The 18,705-nt window shown below is 46.7% G+C and overlaps 1 protein-coding gene and 1 long non-coding RNA gene across 2 annotated transcripts; both read right to left on the bottom strand.

Moving 5' to 3' along the window:
- Window positions 1-1,491: 1,491 nt before the first annotated feature.
- LOC311601935 (melanoma-associated antigen 10-like) lies at window positions 1,492-2,781 on the bottom strand (the record flags this gene model as incomplete). The annotated part of the gene is made up of 2 exons (XM_084789695.1): window positions 1,492-2,027; window positions 2,754-2,781. The coding sequence occupies 2 exons, from the start codon at window positions 2,779-2,781 to the stop codon at window positions 1,492-1,494; spliced, it is 564 nt and encodes a 187-aa protein (XP_084645821.1).
- A 215-nt stretch (window positions 2,782-2,996) lies between these two features.
- Window positions 2,997-5,075, bottom strand: LOC311601351. The gene is made up of 3 exons (XR_014780542.1): window positions 4,856-5,075; window positions 3,764-3,808; window positions 2,997-3,235 (listed from the first exon to the last, which is right to left on the bottom strand). It is a non-coding gene; the product is annotated as an uncharacterized lncRNA (long non-coding RNA).
- Window positions 5,076-18,705: the final 13,630 nt, after the last annotated feature.

Here is an 18,705-nt window from a genome sequence, read left to right as displayed (position 1 = left end):
ACAAGGTGGAAGGAAGAGCCAACTTGAGATATATCCTCTGGCTCCCCACCAGCACTGAGGCATGCATGAGTCCTCCCTCACACTCTCCTATACGGGGATTGAAATGTTTTTTGTCTGTTTGTTTGCTTTTTAAAAAACAAATTGGCCTGGTGCTAGAGCTTTGCTGAGCACTTCCTGGTATTGCAGGAGGAAGGTTCAATTTCTAGCACTGACATGCAGACTCACAAGCATGTGGAACACTGCTTCCATGAAATGTGGCACCATCTTCTGTCCTCTGGGGATACCAGGGACACGTGCAGAACACTTCACATGTAGGCAACACACTAATACACCCTTAGGAGTCATCTCTGTCTCTCCTGACTAGAGAGGTGGAAGAGTCCCTGCCTAGGAGCTCTAGGCCTCACCTTCCCATGATTCTACCCTGTGTGTGTGGAGGAACACGTGCAGAGGGCAGAGGTGAACCATGCCCTACACGTGCTGTGTCCTCTGTAACTCTAACACCAGGGCAGGCTTCCTGTCTGCACACTTTTCCTTTCCTGTTTTGGGGTGATGGGGATACACCCTTTCTGACTGTATGTGTTATCCTAGTGTTCAGTCACCAAGGAGACCGCAGCCCGAGTCCTTTATGCCAAGTCCAGCAGCACAGCAGCTTGGAGCAGTTTTCCCTTCTCTCAGCCCTAAGTCATTCACACCGCCCCAGGCCCTGTTCCTGGTTAGTAATTCTGAGACACATAAGGGCCTTGGTTTACTCCACCAACTTGGGGCTACTAGCTGAAGGTGACCCCTCTGCAACATTGCTGTACTTGTGCTGTGAAGGGAGTTCTCACCTGTCCTCCTGACAGGGTTGGGGCACTTGAGCGACACCATTTCCTAGAAGAGGGTGGACCAGCCTTAAGGCTGCTTGCTAACCCAGGACCTCTCACAGAGCAGCTGGTGCTCAGAGAGAGCATGCAGAAGAAATTGCTTTCACCTTCCCTTCCTCTTCACTGCAGTTAACCAGAACAGGAGACGAAAACTGAGGAAGCAATCGAGATCATTTTATTCTGTTTGTCAGGGAAAGGCCAAGGCCTTCCCCATTGCCTGGGAACATCCACTTAGAATGCCATTGTAGCTTGAGAAATAGTACAACATAGAAGGAAGTCATTCTCATTTGTTTACACAATAATACCCTTCTCCTGAAGTGGATGAACAACAGCAAGGGCATTGCTAAATCCATTAGCAAACTTAAGACATCCCAGGTTCATGAGCCTTGTAGTAAAGGTAGCAACATTCTATAACAACAAGACAACCTCAAGTCACCCAGACAGGACAGAGTAGAGGGAAGAACAGAAGAGAGTGGTTCACACAGCTCCTCCCACCCTGTGTCACATGATGGTGTGGTACTTAGATGACTGACTCTGCCTGTGCTGGGGTTGGATGGGAACTGCCCGTGTGGGAAGTAGAACGTGTGCAGGGCAGAGCCAGAAGGGCCATCTGCCCGGCCCTCCTGGCCTAGATCCTGTCTATCTCCTCTCTCAAAGCCTCTGCATATCTAAAGGGGTAGGCTCTGGGATCCTGCTTAATGATGCTGGCAAAAAACTTGAGTAAGTTCATCTTGGTGGTTTCAGCACGGGCCCTTGTGCCGCATAGGAACTCATAGGAAGGAGGATCGCTGTCAGGCTCCTGCCTGTATTCCAGGTACCCTTCCTGCACAAAATGCTCCGTTTTGAGACATCTGGGCTCCCCGTACATGAAATGCTCACTGCCCACACACAGCCCCATGTTGTTCAGTACGCGCCACAAGGCCTGCTCACTAGCACAGTTGTCCTCTATGAAGATGATGCACAGCACGATTAGTAGCAGGCCTGTCTTGGGTATGCCTGGAAAACTATGCTGAGCGCTATGGTAGGTGATCCCAAGGGCAAGGCCAACAGAGTAGATGTGTTCAAGGGCATTTCTTTCCACTATCTCCAGGCCAAAGAGCAGCCTCAAACAATCAGAGGCCTTAGAAAAGATGACAGGGTAGTATTCCTCGTAAGCGCGGAGGACTATGTACAGAATCTGAGCCTTAGATGTCAGCTGCTTCCTAGTGTACTTGAAGAGAAGGAAGTGAACTACATCAATAATCTTTCTGTTGAGGACACCTTGTGAGGGAGAGTGTGGGTCAGCCAGTTTTGTTACTAGTCTGCCAGAAGACTCAAGAGATGATGCCCTACTGACAGGGCCCCTGGCATAGTAAGGAGAGGAGGCTCTGAGGCCACTGGGGAGAGCCCAGCGTTATTGCCAACAGATGGATGCCCTGAGTGGGTGGCGGTGGCCTCCCCCTCGCCTGCCTCAGCTCCTGTGATTGGCCAAAATCCAGGCCCCTTGCCCTGCTTTGGGACTGAGAGCTGTCTGGGAGGTTGCTTGTGTGTCTGCTGACAGTTGGATCCATGCTGATATCCTTGGGAACACAGGAATGGACTTGTTGCAGCTCAGAGGGATGAAGACTCACAGGCCTGCAGAGGGAGAGAAAGGATGAGTTGAATCTGACACCTGTAGCCTGGGCAGCTCTCAAAACCTGCTGCAGGGTTTTGTCTGGGGGGTGCCCTATGCCCAAAGGACTCTGGTCCTGCATGCGCCTCTGAGGGCAAGGATTCTCACTGTGGCACACTCCCACACCTGGCAATATTTTACCCTGACATGATGGCTGGGCCTGGGGCAGGGACCATCAAACCCTGTGGTGGAATCTGCAGTGATGGCCACCCTGCCTGGCCTCCTCTCTGCTCTCTTACGAATTTCCAAAGTCCATCCAAAGTGCATCTTAGCTCCCGTTCCTAGAAAACCAGTTTTCCTTGGCAGGAGTGGCAGCTCCCACTCAGGGTTCCCTAGGACCCAGCACAGAGCCATGCATGCTTTATGCAGTCCTCTCTCTGGGGGACAGGGCCTTCTCACATATTCATTAATGCCCATGACAGCTTACCTGGTTGCCAATACCTACTTCCTCTGTCAAACACGCCTGGCTCCCTCTTGCCTCCAGCGGTACTCCATGCACCTAAGGCTCATCTTTCTGAGAGAGGAGACAGAAGTCAAGATGAAGCAGCTCTGGAAATGCCTGGCAAGGGTGACTCAAGATCCAAAGGGTGCCTGCATTGGTGGCGCTTGCCTTTAGACCCAGCATTCAAGAGGAAAAGGCTGGTGGATTGTTTTGAGTTCGAGGTCATTCTGGTCCACAAAGTGAGTCAAGGACAGCCAAGGCTATACAATGAGACAGTGTCTTGAAAAACGAGAAAATAAAAAAAATCAAAACAGCAGGCCCCTGCATTTTCCTGCAGATTCTGAAGACTAGACTATCCACTCCCAGGAGCTCACCCCCAAAACCATTGCAGGAATTTAGAATGCAATGTCTATCTGTCACTCTTCCAGGAGTTTAACTACTGTTTGGAAAGCTACAAGGCCGTGTATGCAAACAGCATAGTATGGCAACAATTCTTAAGGCGCCTCAGAAAATGGCTCTGAGTGGCCCCTCCCACCCAGTTCAAGAATACTTGAAACCCAGCTTTAGAAACACACTTCCCCTGAGGGCCTGAAATCAGAAACACCTGATTGACACTCTCCATTCCAGAAACCTGACAAAAGTGCTTCAACCACTGGGAACCAAGAGAGGACCTGTCCCCAGACATGAATTTGGACCTTCCCCCAAGGACTGTGGCTATCTGAAGCTAAGAAAAATGAGGTGGCACAGTTCAGCTATGTCCCGGTGTCCACCCCGCAAGGCAAGAAGGGTCTTTCTTAATTAAAGTACCTCAGGAGGAAAGGTGGGGCGGGTGAGTCTTTAGCCAGTCTCATTCTGATGGAAAGGGAAGACATCAAGAGGAACAGGTAAGATGAACGCACATCAGGTATAATTCAGGAAATCCTATTTTATATAGACATAGCTGGGTCATGTACATGTCACGCAAGATCGGTCCCCACCGTGGTCCACAGGTTACAGCACCAGCTCATTTCTCCTGAGAGGGTTTAGGATCTCATGGAGGGGAGGAACATGACCTTAGCTGGAGACATCTGTGAGGCTTGTGAGTTCCCAGGCTGGACACATCCAGGTGAGAAGTCCAGGGACTATTTAAGGAAACTCCAGGCCAGCACACAGGCAGGAACTCACAAAGCCTTCCCAGGACTGCTATTACACAGACAGCCTTGGGCAGGGCTCTCAGTATGAGCCCCAGGCCCTCTTTCCTGGATGAAGTTGAGCAACTTGACCCAGCTCATCTGAGGAAAGGTCAGGTGTGTCAAGATTCAAACTGAGAACTGACAGAATTTCACTGTCCAAACACAGAATTCCAGGACCCTCCCTGCCCTCCTGCAGCCAAACTGGTTCTTTCTACCTCAGCTGGTCAGATATGCCTTATCATGCCTGCTCTCCTGTTTGGGCCTATTTCTTAACCTTTGTCCCGGTGACCCTGAAATCCAATTTAAGTTCTTCTGGTCTCTCATTCCCCCCTCAGAAAGGTCCCCTGAAGGCCCAATCACTGGTCTCCCTGAAACTTATTCACTGAGTTGGCCTGCTAAAGGGACAGGTATTCCTCTTACATGGCCTGTTGTAGGGCCAGGTACTGTGCTCTCATGACCATTATCCGGATGGCACCCACTTTTTGCTTGATATCAGGAGGGCACAAAGCATGACTGGTTTAAACAGAACTAAGAGCTTTTTTCCTTGTGGCCATTTGTCCCTCCTGCCAAAGAGTTGTCCTTGACTCAGTATTTCATGCTATAAAGTGGGACAATGGGCAATGTCATTCTCTTCTGTCACTTTTTTTCCTGGTGACATTAGGGGCGCTGTTATTGGGGCCTAGAAAGGCTGAAAAGCTTGTCAAAGGCTAGGTAATGGAGCACTTACCAAAAGCATCTGTTTAGCTGATCCAGCTGAAGAGACAGGGAGTAGTCACATCTGCGAGACTGGGTTACATCAACTTCCAGCAGGTCCAGCTCTCAGCAGCTCTGGATGGAGTCTGTTAGCCAGGTAAATACCTGCTGAAACAAATACAGACTAGGGACAAAAGTTAAAGTTGTGTCTATAAGACATCTGGGGTAGGCTTATGCCTTTGAGACCAAGTAAAAGCGTGGACATTCTTTTCTCAGTCCAGAAGACTTGGTATACAGATTGGACAGACTTGTTTCTAGCATGCTGAGAGGCACCCTCAAGTCTATATTCTGAATACCACCCAAGGGAAATTAAAATCTTGGGCTTGGGACTGATTAGTAAGTAGTCAATGCTCCAGATTATCAGAACTTTTATCCCTGATCTCTCCAAGGCCTTTATCATGAAGTGGTGTTGCATTTTGTCAATGATTTTTAGCATCTAATGAGATGATCATGTTTTGTTTTTCCTTCCATTTTCTATATGATGGATTCCATTGATGGATTTTTATATGTTGAACCAACTGTGCATTCCGGGGATGGAGCCTACTGGGTAATGGCAAATGATATCTTTGATGTGTTCTTGGATTCTGTTTGTGAGTATATTTTTCATCAGTGTTCATAAGGGAAATTGGCCTGACATTCTTTTTCTTTGGTGGGTCTTTGTGTGTTCTAGGTACAAGAATGACTGTGGCCACATAGAGTGAGTTTGGCAATGTTCTTTCTGTTTCCATTTTGTGCAATAGTTTGAAGAGTATTGGTATTAGCTCCTCTTTGAAAGTCTGGTAGAATTCTGAGCTAAAATCATCTGGCCCTGAGGCTTTTTTTCCCCCTGGTTGGGAGACATTCAATGACTGCTTCTTTTCCTTAGTGGTTATAGAGGTATTTACCTTGTTTTCCTGATCTTGATTTAGATTTGGTAAATGGAATCTACCAAGAAAATTGTCCATTTCATTTAGATTTTCCAATTTTGTAGACTACGGTTTTTTGAAGTAAGACCTAATGTTTCTTTTGTCGCCCCCCCCCAGTGTCTGTTGTTCTGTTCTGTTTTTCCTTTCTGGTTTTGTTGATTTGGATATTTTCTCTCTGCCTTTTAGTTAGTTTGGCTAAGTGTGTGTCTTTTGTCTATTTTGTTGACTTTCTTATCAAACAGCCCCTTGCTTCTGTTCACTCTTGGTACTGTCCTCTGTTTCTAGTTTGTCGACTTAAGCTTGAGTTTGATTATTTGCAGGCATCTACGCCTCTTGGTTGTGTCAGCCTCTTTTGTTGTGAAAGCTCCCAGAGGAGCTATTAAGTGGCTAATATGGAATCTCCCCAATTTCTGTATGAAGGCACTTAGTGCTAAGAACTTTCCTCTTAGTACTGCTTTCATTGTGTCCCATAGGCTTGGATATGATGTGCCTTCATTTTTATTGAATTTTAGACAGGCTTTAATTTCTTTTTCATTTCTTCCCTGGCCCGGTTGTCACTGAGTAGAGAGTTGGTCATTTTCCATGATTGTGTAGGGTTTTTGTTATTTCTGGTGTTGAGATCCATGTTAATCCATGGTGATCTGAGAAAGCACAATGGGTAATTTCAATTTTTTTGTATAAGTTACGGTTTGCTTTGAGACCGACTATATACTACGAATTTTCGAGAAGGGTCCATGTGGTGCATAGAAGAGAGAATATTCTTTTGTGCTTGGGTGAAAAGTTCTGTAGATAACCATTGGTTCCACTGGATTCATTCCATCTGTTGGTGTCATTATTTCTCTATTTTGTTTCTGCCTCAGTGATCTGTCCTTTGGTTAGAGTGCGGCACTGAACTCTCCCACAATTGTGGTGTCTGAATCACCATGTGCTTTAATAACAAGTTTGTTCTGGTTTTCTTTTTGTTTTGTTCTGTTTTTTAATAAAGTTGTGTGCCCTTGTATATAGTTCAAAGATGTTCTGAATTGGAATGCCCTCTTGGTAGGCTTTTCCTTTGGTGAGAATGAGATATTGTTCCCCATCTTTTTTCATTATTTTTGGTTGAAATTCTATTGCTTCATGCTGTACTACTCTATTAAAGAGCTGGCTGTGGAGATGGATTAGACACCCAGTCTAACAACCCAAGCATGCTTGTTTTAAAATTTCCCCCAACATACCTGTACTGGCTAAGGACACCTTCTGACACTAGGACAAGGATAGAAAACAAAGCTAAACAGCCCAAGAAAAGACACTATGTGAATTCAAAGGACTAAAATATAAGCTGTACCTTACGATCTTAAAGAGAAAAATTCTATTTAAAGATGTATTAATTATTTACACAGCATGTGAGCCTGTATGCCAGAAGAGGGCAGCAGATCTCACTATAGATGGTTGTAAACCACGTGTAGTATTATTGAATATCATTAAAAATACCTAAAGAAAACTGAAACAACCTGGTGTTGGCATTTTCTGAGTTCCTGTAGATGTTGGGTTTTTATGCTTTTCTGTTTAATGTCACCTAGGATTCAGGTAATTATATTATTCTACAATTGAATGGCTTCCATGACAAATAGTGAATATGCTTTTCAGAGTATCTGCCTACATCTGCAGACACACACAAATGGGTTAAAATGTAAAATAAAACTGTCAGTCTAAACTATCTTGTTTGTAAGGACCAAACAAACTCCTTTTGGAAAAAGAGACTCCATTTTGCAAAGGAAACTCCGTTTTCTGTTCAACCTAGCCAAGGGCTGAACCCAGATCCCAGACTAAGCACAAAATAGTCTGAACAGAAAAAATATTCCATGGCAACACAATCAACTCACCTTGGGAAAGTCCAAATACACCCTCTGCTGTTCAAGCTGAGCAGCAGGGTGTCTGGCACATAGCAACAACCAATTAAGAGAGGCCTGCCCAAAGTTCCTAATGCCCCCAGGACTGCCTCAGCCAATATTTTCTATAGGTCAACTTGCCCCCACACCTATTACCCAACCATGAAACTCTAAGTCTTGTAACTCTCTGCTTGCAGCTTTTCTGACCAGATGTCATCCAATCATAGAGTGTAGAACCCATTTCTTTGTCTAAAACCTATTTTTTAAAAACCCTCTTAACTGAGACTCCAGGCCACTTCCCTGCACCTGCTGTGTCAGCGCATTGGAGGTGTGTCCTGGGTTTGACCCTGCAATATAAAGACATCCTTTCCACTGCATTTGGACTTGGCTCTTGGGTGGTTTGTTCAGAGAGTCTCTGAAAATTTGGGCAGAGCATTCATTGTTAATAACTCCAAATATGCCTACTTAAGATAATCAGAGCTGAACACTTAATATTCCTTCCAAAAAGGAGATAGGTAAGACGATTGACCCTTCCTGGGAATATCCAGTCCAAATCCAGCCCACCTAGGAAAGCTCTCACAACCCCACCCACAAGAGTTGCTGCAGCACACACAAACAGGCTCCCTCTCCTCCAATGCATTCAGTAGTTTTGCCAACACTTTACACTTCACCCAGCCCTCAACTTGTCCATCAGCTTACAAGACAGGAGGCAGACCTGTCACTGCTCAAAGCTCCTACCTTGGCTTGCAAGCACTGCGCACTATGCCTACACCATCAGCCTCAGCTGCACCTAAGCATCAAGCCCCGCCTTCCATTACTACCTAAGTCATCCCAGCCCCACTCACAACACCTCCAGCACAAGCTACCCCAGCAGAGTCAGCTTCTGTTCTCCCACCTGCAACTACAGCTCTTTAACTCAGCACTCACAGCTTCTCCCTGAGAATGTACAATGCTTCACCGCCCCATACAGAAAGGGTTCTCATCCCGTGGGTCGCGACCCCCACAAAAGCTATGTATGTTGAGGTTCCATTTGTAACAGTGGCAAAATTCCAGTAATGAAATAGCAACAAAACACATGAGGGACTGTGTTAAAGAGTCACAGCATTAGGAAGGTTGAAACCCACTGCCCTTCCCTGACCTTTGCAACCACAGCCCCCACCCACTACTCTATCTCAGCAGGTCACAGTGCCCCACTGCTACAGGTGTTCTCTGCCAAATGAAGGTCAAGTGAGGATTCAGCCTTCTGCCCCCTCCTCAGAAAGTGACCACTCACATCATAGCCTTGGCCTGGTGCTCTGCATTCCCTGCTCACTATTCTCACCACTCACACAGCCCAGCCCACAACAACTGCCACAGCAGAAACAGCCCTTGGACACTCTTCTCCTTCGGCAGGTCCAGACAACACTCAGTAGGTATCAAAAGTTATACTGACACAATCCAGCACTGAGCTAAAGGCCAGAGGACCTCAATCAAGCCCTGCATCAGCAAGAGAGCTCAGCCCACCACTCCTCACTCAGCTCTCACAACCCCACACTACTATACACCTACACAGCCATGTCCTGCTCTTAGGGTGACCCTGCCCCCTCTCAGGTCAACATCCAGAGCCCAGCCCTATTTTGTAAGAGATTACCTAGCCTCCCACCCTGGCAGCCCCTTACCTCCACCTGCAAGATCCGTAGCCATGCCCCCAACACCTTACCACTTCCTGCTTCTCTAGTAATTTAGTGTGCCCAACACATCCAGGTTGGCCCTCACACCTCTGCCTCAGTCTGTCTACCTCCCTGGCTCAACTCTAAGTGCTCCAGAACACCGCCCCTCCCCCTCCCCTGACAGCACCTGTTCCCAAGGGATTCCACAGTGCACAAAGTGTCCTTCTCTAACACTTACTAGGTCCAGATCCACCCAGCCTTCCACCCTAGCATACAAGCCCCGCCTACAACTATGACCTCAGCAGTCACAGCCCCACCCACAAGACCAGCACCAGTCCTCCCTCTGCAGTGCACCCTAACCTTACTTCCCAGTTTCCTCATAGACTCCTTCTTCATTCAGTCCTCGCCCAACCCTGATACTCCTTTTTTACTTCCTTCTGGGCCAGCTGTTGTGGACCCGTGGCCCCACCCTCTTTAGAGGTCCTCAGGATGAGCCTGATCCAATGGTGTCCCTAATGGTTAGAGCAGTGTGCTCCAGTGATCTCACAGACTGTATGTCTGCAGAAGATCAAACCTCAAATCTCAGCACTCAGGAGGCTGAGGCAGGCTGAGAACTGAGTTCAAGGCCAGCCTGGTCTAAAAGTGAGTCCAGGATAGCCAAGGATACACAGAGAGACCCTGTCTCTAGAAAAAAAAAAGAAAACAAAAAAAGAAAAGTGGGAAAGCAAAAAGAAAAAGAAAAGAATAGATGTGTCATGGCTTGGACAAAGGCACCTGAGTGGATGGTTGTAAACTTCCCTCAACAGTTTTACAGGAGCAGCTGGCTCAGGCCTGACCAATGGTAGTCTGTGCTGCTGTGCTTCCCCTCACCTGGTGTGGGGGTCTTTCGGCTTGAACCTGGATGCATGGCCAGGACACTGTGCGATGGAGGCCTGTGCTGTCTGCTGACCACAAGGCTCAGCCAATTCAGGGACCCTAAAGCTTAAAGCCTTGCAATCCACTTGAAGCGAAGGAAACAAGGAAACTCTGGAGCAGAGTTTGTGGCCTTTGCCCTCCTGTGGCTGTGATCTCCCTCCTGGAGGGTCTAAAGCAGTGCTGGGTCTGCCCTACCTCCTGCCACCCACTCTTCCTCCTTCCTCCTGAGTGTGGAGGCAGGCAGGTGGCAAGCTCTGTGCTGCTCCTCCTGGGCCCTCCCCTTCTTGCCATTAGGCTGTGAGCTCAGTGAGGAGGCCCAGGTCACACGCCCTGTGTGCCCTGAAACTCCACTGACATTGATGCTCTGCTGCTTCTCAACAACATGCCTGGCAGTGGGGTTTTGCTTAAGGACAGGCCATGCAAACCTGGGGTTTGGTGCTCTTGTGCCTGTCTGTGCAGTTTGAGAGTCTGGGGTGGGGGAGGGGAAGTGGTACTCACGGATTGGATGGAGGCTTCTAGAGAAAGGCTCCACAAGGTCCTGCCAACAGAAGTGGCCTTGCCTGAGGGAACACAGAGGAGGGAGTGTCCCCTTGCCCTATTCAGGTGTCACAACTGTGTGAGTTGACATCAGCATAGAGGCAGTCAGTCCTCTGATTGTCCTGCCTGCTGACTCACTCTGAGGTCACTGCCTCCAGTACCAACCCTAACTTCAGCTGAGAAGCACTTACAGAAGAGAGCATGCTGCCCATTTTGGTCAACAAATTCTTGACTGTTAGGTCCAAAGTCATCTAGTTCCCCTTCACCAAAAGGAACCACTTCCCTTCTGTCAGGCAAAATGGGCAGATAGCTGTGTCTGATGCCTATGAGCACAACAAAACTCATGCCGGCTTCCTGGCTACTTCAGTATAAGAAATGTCTGTTTAAAAGTCAGTGAGTTGGGAAAAAAAACCACACAGGAAGGATTACTAAGCATGGTTGCCTGGATCTCATTGAATGACTTACTTTGTATAGATAAGGTTTCTTTCTTTCTCTCCTCTCTCTCTCTCTCTCTCTCTCTCTCTCTCTCTCTCTCTCTCTCTCTCTCTCTCTCTCTCTTTCTCTCTCTCTCCTTCTTTCTTCCTTTTTTCTTTTTTCCGAAGACAAGCTTCCTCTGTGTACCCTTGTCTGTTGTAGATCCACATTTTAGAACTGGCTTGCCTTAAACTCACTTAGATCTGCCTGCCTCTGACTCCCTTATTTCTGAGATCACAGGCATGCACCATGACACCTGGCCCTAAAATCACTTTTATTGTTACATTAAAAAGGTACCACTGCACTTAATTTCAGGACTCACTCAGGGGATGCCAAAGCAGGTGGAACTCTGTGAGGTCAAGGCCGGCCTGGTCTACAGAGTAAGTTCCAGGACAATCAGGCCTAAAACAGAGAAACCCTGTCTCAAAATAAGAAAAAGCATTTTTTTCGATTCAATTTCCACACTCCCAAAGTTCCTATCTGATCTAGGGGCTATCTGGAAAGAGCCATCACCTCAGGCAAATGAGACTTCCTGGGTTGCCAGACAGGTCAGAGCACTGGATTTTTGCCAAGGGCTCTGAGAAAACTTCAAGACAATAACACAAAGACTCTGAGATAATGATCACTGACCAAAGGCAGACTCACAGCTTAACTGCTGTCACTCCAGATTCAGGCTAGATACAATGGGTCTGGCCAGAAATGTACAGCTTCACCCCATCTAATTGTTATGCTGTGAGTAACTTCATTTTGCCTCCTCTTAGCTTTCCAGAAGTGCAAGGAAGGCAGGTCTCTGTCGTTAGATCTGCAGTTTCTCATCATCAGGCCATGTTTGCTGTGCCCAGAACTCTTAGCAGCCTACAAGGCTGTGTGGAGCTGGAAGCTCAATCTCTACTCACCAGGCTGCAGCTGAGCCACCAGAACCAAGTTTCAGACCCCAAAGCCCATGCAAGAAGCCCATACCTAGGAGAGAGGAGCAGGATATATTCCAAAATGGACTTCTCCTCACTTGAGTAGGACAGTGTGACCACTGTGGGCTCAGAGGAGCCGGGGTGGAATGGTGCTGAGAAGGCAGCTAAGTAAACGCCCTGTCAGCTCACTCTCACAGTGCAGAATCTAAAGGCAAGGCAACATTGAGCCACCATTGGCTTGCAGAACATGGCCCACTCTGTGCTGTTCCCAGATCCATCCAGACTGTCATGCCCTCATGATGGGGATGGTAAAGAGGCTCTCCCTCCTGTGGTGCCCCAACATTGTTGACATGGCCCCAAGTATCTCAGTATTTAGGGAAATGGAGAACTGCAAGGAAATGCCCTCTGATCTAAAGATCTCCTGCTGCACTGTAGATTGCACAGATAAACAGCACTTAGTGTCTGTGCCCCGCCCCCCACATCATGTGTGCTTCCTCATGTTGTTATTCCAGCCCACACCCATGTAGTGTATGAACAGCATTCAGGAGACCAGGGGCCCTGTCCATGGCCAGGCACTGAGTCGACACTGATGCCCTGGCGAATGTGTGATGAACAGGGAAAGCCACTAGTCCTTCTGCAGTGTAAGAGCTCTGTGGAAAGGTTCCCCCAGCAAGGAAGGTTGGCTCCCATCCAGCTATTTCTTATCTTACAAATCCTAAATATAGCTCTGATTCCTTGAGTTTGACGAACATGTATTAGGGGGGCAGGTGAGATGGCACACAGCTGCAATCCCAGCACCTTGGAGACAAAGAAAGGCAGATCTTTGTGAGTCCCAGGCCAATCTGGTCTACAATCGGAGTCCAGGACAGCCAAGGCTACCAAGAGAAACCCCATCTCAATAAGCCAAAAAAAATGTTAGGTGGAGGATATTTTGTAGCAAGCCTTTGCAGGTTCCTTTACAAAGTTTCTAGTATCTGTCTTGCTCATGTGTCAGGCAATTTCCTACCCCATGGCACTGAGAGGAAAGGCCTGCATCTCCTTGGCCAGGGTACAGTAGTGTCAATCTCTTAGCAGACAGGCAGTAGTTTGAGGTGTGCTTATACAGGGCTAAGAGATGCTTGGCTCTGAACCTCGGTTGCTACTCAGAAATTTCCTGGTAACATCTGCAGAGGGTAGGGACCCAGGAGAATGGAATCTCCTACTTCAAGATACCTGACTAATGTGAGGTGACACCATAGGGTCAGTAGCTATAGCCTCATGCATCCAGTTAGCTGAGGGCACAAAACTGTGGCTGCTGTCCATGGAAGGGCAAGGCTGACCCAAGGGTGTGGAAGCCTAGGCCTTCAGATTAGTTCCAAGGGTCAGAGAGCATAGCAGGCAGACTCTTGGCTCAACTTTAAGATATTTATTCATCACCACGAGATTTGTTTTCATGTAGTGAGGACTGAAACTGGCCTATTTTCAAAAAATGGTGACTTTTTCCCAGTCTTTAGTGCACTGGGATTTCATGAGCTTGTTTTGTTTTTGAACGGTGCGCAGATTATACTTGTGTTATCTGTGTATTGCTCCTCCTTGTCCATCTCTTCCTCCTCTTCCTCCCCTTCCTCCCCTTCCTCTCACTCCTCCTCTTCCTCCTCAACGGCCTCTCTTAGGGATATGGTTGAGAGGTCAGCTTTCATGATGGAATGGCAAGTCTACATAGACATCACGTACCAGAGGTATGGACATCACGTACCAGAGGTATGCTGTGGAGCTACCTGGTGCAGGCACTGCCCCTTCGATCTTACCAGTATCCGATGGAGGAACCGTCCCATGATCAGATGTGCCCTCGCTGCTCAGGCCACTTGTCCCCTGATGTGGGCAGTTGCCAGGGGCACTTACAGGGATGTTGCTCTTTTTCAGTGTACTAGAAGGCCCTGGGGAAAGATTGCCTGCAGGTGTCTGTGTGTTGGGAACCCCCTGTTGGGACTTCATGCCATCTTTCTTGGCCTTATGTTTCAGAGGGGAATGTCTGGGAGGTAAAAGCCTCATCCATTTGTGGATGTGGCCCTGCTCTTGTGAATGGAGATTGTGCCTCGCTCACCACAGCCACATTAGTCAATTTGCTCCCCACAGTATTCCCCAGGAGCTCTGGCTTGTCCCTCTGGAAGTTGAAGTAGCCATAGATGTAAAACAAAATGGATTAGGTTAGCCAATTTGAAACACAGCTGTACTGACCACATGACATCCTACTTGTCTTTTTTGTCATTTAGAGAATGACAGAAGTGGCAGGCGAAAGGTGTGCTGTGCTGTGGCAGGACCCCAGTAAAGAGAAATGACTCATGTGTAAGGTGGTGATTCTGTTGGACACTAGAGTCCACTCGGGTAGTTGGGGGTCGTCGTGAGAGACCACTTGAGGACCACAGTGTTGATGCAAAAGCACAAGGTTTATTGCTGATGCAGGTCAGGGGGCCTAAGCACTCACTTGGGAGGGAGGGAGGCACACCCCGAGTCACTGTTACAGACTTTTTAAAGGCTAAAACCGCAAAGGTTAGGAGGGGCTGCATGCCCTATGTTAGGATTGACTCTGGCTAGGGGTGCTTGTCTAATTATTATTGGCTACTGCAGGGGTCGTTGGCCTCGGGAGCTGTTCTTGGCAAAGAGGGGTAATGGGGAGATTTCAGAGAATTTCCTTAGTTGAAAGTGTTTATCTTGGTTGGCCACCTTGATCTCAGAACCTGAAGCTGAGCTGGCCTTCAATTCTTTTGGGGTCATTTTCCCAAGCTTGTCTGGGTCACGTTCCCAGGCTGGCTGAGAGAGGGGCATTACAATACATGTATGTGACATAAACTGGCTTCTCCTCTGCCTCCCTGACTGCCTGTCTTCAGACATCTAAAGGGACAAACTGGAGTGCATCGTCAAAGTCTTTTACCCTTTAGTAAACAACACTGTCTGCTGAATGAGGAGCGTGAAGCACATTGTTAATGGGGTGTGTAGATAGGAAGAGGTTCTCTTCACAAAAAGTGGGAAACAGGGAAAAGCTTTGTAAGTTACCATGATTTTCCAGTCTTCTCCAGAGCAGAGCTGGCAAAGAAAGGTCTTCCAGCTTTCCTTCTCAAAACTCTTCCGGGGGCTCCTTCTCCAGCTGCTGCTGCTGCTAGGAAGGGATATCTCAACCCTGAGCACCTGAGGAGCCCTGGATCCTGAGCCTTGCTCATCCCTCTCTTCTTCCTCTTCTTCCTCTTCCTCTTCCTCTTCTTCTTCTTCTTCTTCTTCTTCTTCTTCTTCTTCTTCTTCTTTTCTTCTTCATCCTCCTCCTCATCATCATCCTCATCCTCCTTTACCTTCTTCTTAATATTATTTTCTTTAATCGGTTGGTTTTTCAAGACAGGATTTCTCTGTATGGCCTTGGCTGTCCTGGACTCCCTCAAACACAGAGATCTGCTTGTCTCTGCCTCCCCCAAGTGCTGGGATTACAGGCCTTCACCACAGCACCTGGCTTCCAAAATCTACTTATCACCTCTTTTCTCATGACCATGTGACAAAGCAGCAGCAAGACAAAAAGCCAGGCCTGCTCTCTTGAGGCTCTGGTCTTTTTATCCCCTCTCTAGAGTCCCCAGAATTAAACTATCTTCAGTTGGCAGAACTGCAGCCCTGCCAAGCACACAGGAGGCAAATAGTCTGCTGCTGTGGACAATCTGAAGCAGCCACATAGCCCAGGCCTGGGATTAACACCAAAAGATATTTACATACTATAACTGGGTTTTTTAAGACACCAAAAATCTCGCTACATCTTTGTCTAATTAGGCCAAGCAGGTTTGTAAGAAGTACTACATCTTATACACCAATTCCAGTGGAGAGATGGGACAAAGTCAGCAGATGTTATCATACAGTGGGACACAGTCAGCAGGAAGCTGTGCAAAGTTACACAGGGGAATCACAGGGGAAACACAGGGCACCTCCAGAGCATTATAGACTGAGCACATAGTGGCCTTGGTTCTGGTAATCACAGCTCCATGTGATGGAAGAGTTGATGTTGCAGAATCTGGAGACATAGCTCCTCCAAGACTGCGTCCCCGGTCCATTACCAGCTCTACTATGCATAATTCTTGTTTCAGAGAATGAGCCTCATTTCTTCCTTTCCTATACATCAGTGCTTCTGGGGGGCATTAGGCTCCCGAGGACTGGACCCAGACTATTATAAGCTCTGCCAAACTCAATGATAATTTTGAGAATAAGGATATATTGCATTGTCCATAGGTCAGGGCCTCAGGGAAAGCCTTGGTTGATCAGTCCAGGCCTCAGAAGTTCCCTCCTTTTTAATTATTATTTATTTTTAAAGGCCAGAAGAGTTTACCAGTGTCTGAATCTCCAAGAGACTCTTATGTTCTCTGACCAACTAATACCTTCTACCGTTGTGAAAGGAATTATCAATACACGTATTCTAATCATAATATTGAATGGAGGTGAAAGGTTGTAAAGCAGATTAAATCCTGTAACTAGTACAATGTATCTTTGGCTAGTTTGGATGGGAAATCTATACAATTAGAGAGAAACAGCTGATACAAATAATCTGGAAACAATCCCTACTTTTTGGAGCAGAGGTACTTTCCGAGTAAATAATATATGTGGAGGGCTAACATAAGCACTGATTCCAAACATGTTACAGTTGTTTTTCCTCTCTAAAAGTCCCATAGATGTTCAAGAGGTCCAGAGCTGTGGCTAACAGCCAAAAGTCTAGTTGAGTCTTTTATTATTTTTTTCCTTTTTGTAGACATTAAAACAGGATGAGGTTCAATGAGGGGATCTCAGGATATCAACCCTGAGCAGGTGGGCCCCGCCCAGGACAATTCAACCAGCCCTTGAGGTTGTCCATCCAGAGGCACAGAGTCCTTTAGAACCAGGGACCATGTTAGAGCCATGGAACACAGTACCCAAAGGGGGATTGTGCTTTGAGAGCAGAACATTGGCTCTTTATTTCAACCTGGGGACTATCTATCTGCTTGGGCAACTTGTGGGTTGTTAGAAACAGGAAAATTCAAGTAATGAATTAAGTAGTATTTTAAGCACTGTATATCAGTCTCCATGGACCCCGAAGCCTTAAGCCTTATAGGTCAGAAAGATGGAAGGGACACATAAGAACTTCCCAGTGACAAACATATAGGGATAGTTGATGATATCCCAGAATCATTCAACAGAGCAGTGCAAGGCAGCACATGAAAATCAGCCAGAAGATCCATTACATCAGTCTGATACTTTCAGTATTATGTAATGAGAGTCAGATATTTTAAAAACTTAATCTGATATACTTTACAGCCTGTTATTAATTGCTAAACATGGACCTTATAAACTTCAACAGCATAATATGGCCTTTAATTTTTGTTCTTCATATACCTTATATAGCTTATGCATCCTCTGTGTACTTTAAATAACTTACTTGGGACTTTATAGGTTATGAGGAACCCTTTTTGGCTTTTTTTTTTGCAAATATATATCTATCTCAATCTTTATATACAAACCCTTATTTATAAAGATATTTTTATTTTAGCTGCATCAGATTTTTATTTATTAATTCCATGAGATTTAGTAGTACTATAGGAGTAAGCCCCATCCCACCTTCATAAAAAATTTCCTGAGAAGGCCTGCTTGGAACAACTAAGTACTCCTCAGGGAATTGAGACCCAACAGAGGCTACCTTCCTTTAGCAGCTCTTTACCCCTAGCAACTTTATTTTGTTGTAGCTGATGTTGTTGAAATTTGTCAGCCATAAACTGTTAGTTTTTGGAAGTACTATGTTACTGTTATGTATCCTGTCAAATTGTATCAAAATTAAACTAAAGAAAACATCAAAATCATAACATAAACATCTCTTTGTGTCCGGGAAGCTGATCTCATAGGTAGTTGATAGGGTGGGTGGAGAAGAGAGGAAGGATACATTGTAACTCTCTTCAAGGACATGTTACCAGCTCAGTTTTAGCCTTGACTTTTTGTATTTCTCTCTTAGGCTGTTCTGTTCTCCTTGTCCCAGTCACAGAGCCAGAAGGCTATTTTGATAGACTGACCCAGGAGACGGGGTTAAAGGACATATGGAGAAAGAAAAAATACCTGTGAACCAGAAATGAGAGGGTCAAATCCCACATTCTATAGTAAGCCCTTAGGCTTAAATGCCACAGGTCATTTTGAGAGCAACAGGTGCTCTGCTTGGATTGATGGGAGCTCATTAGACCTCCTTTGCATCCAAGAGAGTGTTTCCAATTGGAGGTCAGAGCTGGTAAAACCTGATGTGCAGAAATTAATAGGAGCACAGGAGAAAATAGAAAAAAATCTTGGAGGTCAGAAATATTTTAGCATTGTCACTATGAAGCTGTGTGTGTCAGCGCACAGGCACATTTGTCCTACCTGCTCTGTGCCTCATGCCAGGCCATGGCTTTGGCTCTTGTGCACTAGCAAGTGGCTCTCCTGAGAAGCTTGGGGTGGAGGAGGGTCTGGGGACTAAGGCCAGGCTGCCAGGCTGCCAGTCACCCCACCCTTTGTGCCCCCAGCCACCAGCATCTAGGCTACCTTTAAAAAACCCTTGATGTGCTGAGGT

This window comes from Acomys minous (assembly GCF_964271855.1).
Source record: "Acomys minous genome assembly, chromosome: 7".
NCBI lineage: Eukaryota > Metazoa > Chordata > Mammalia > Rodentia > Muridae > Acomys > Acomys minous.
Note: the sequence above shows the minus strand (reverse complement) of the source record. Positions and strands in the feature narration are given on the sequence as shown.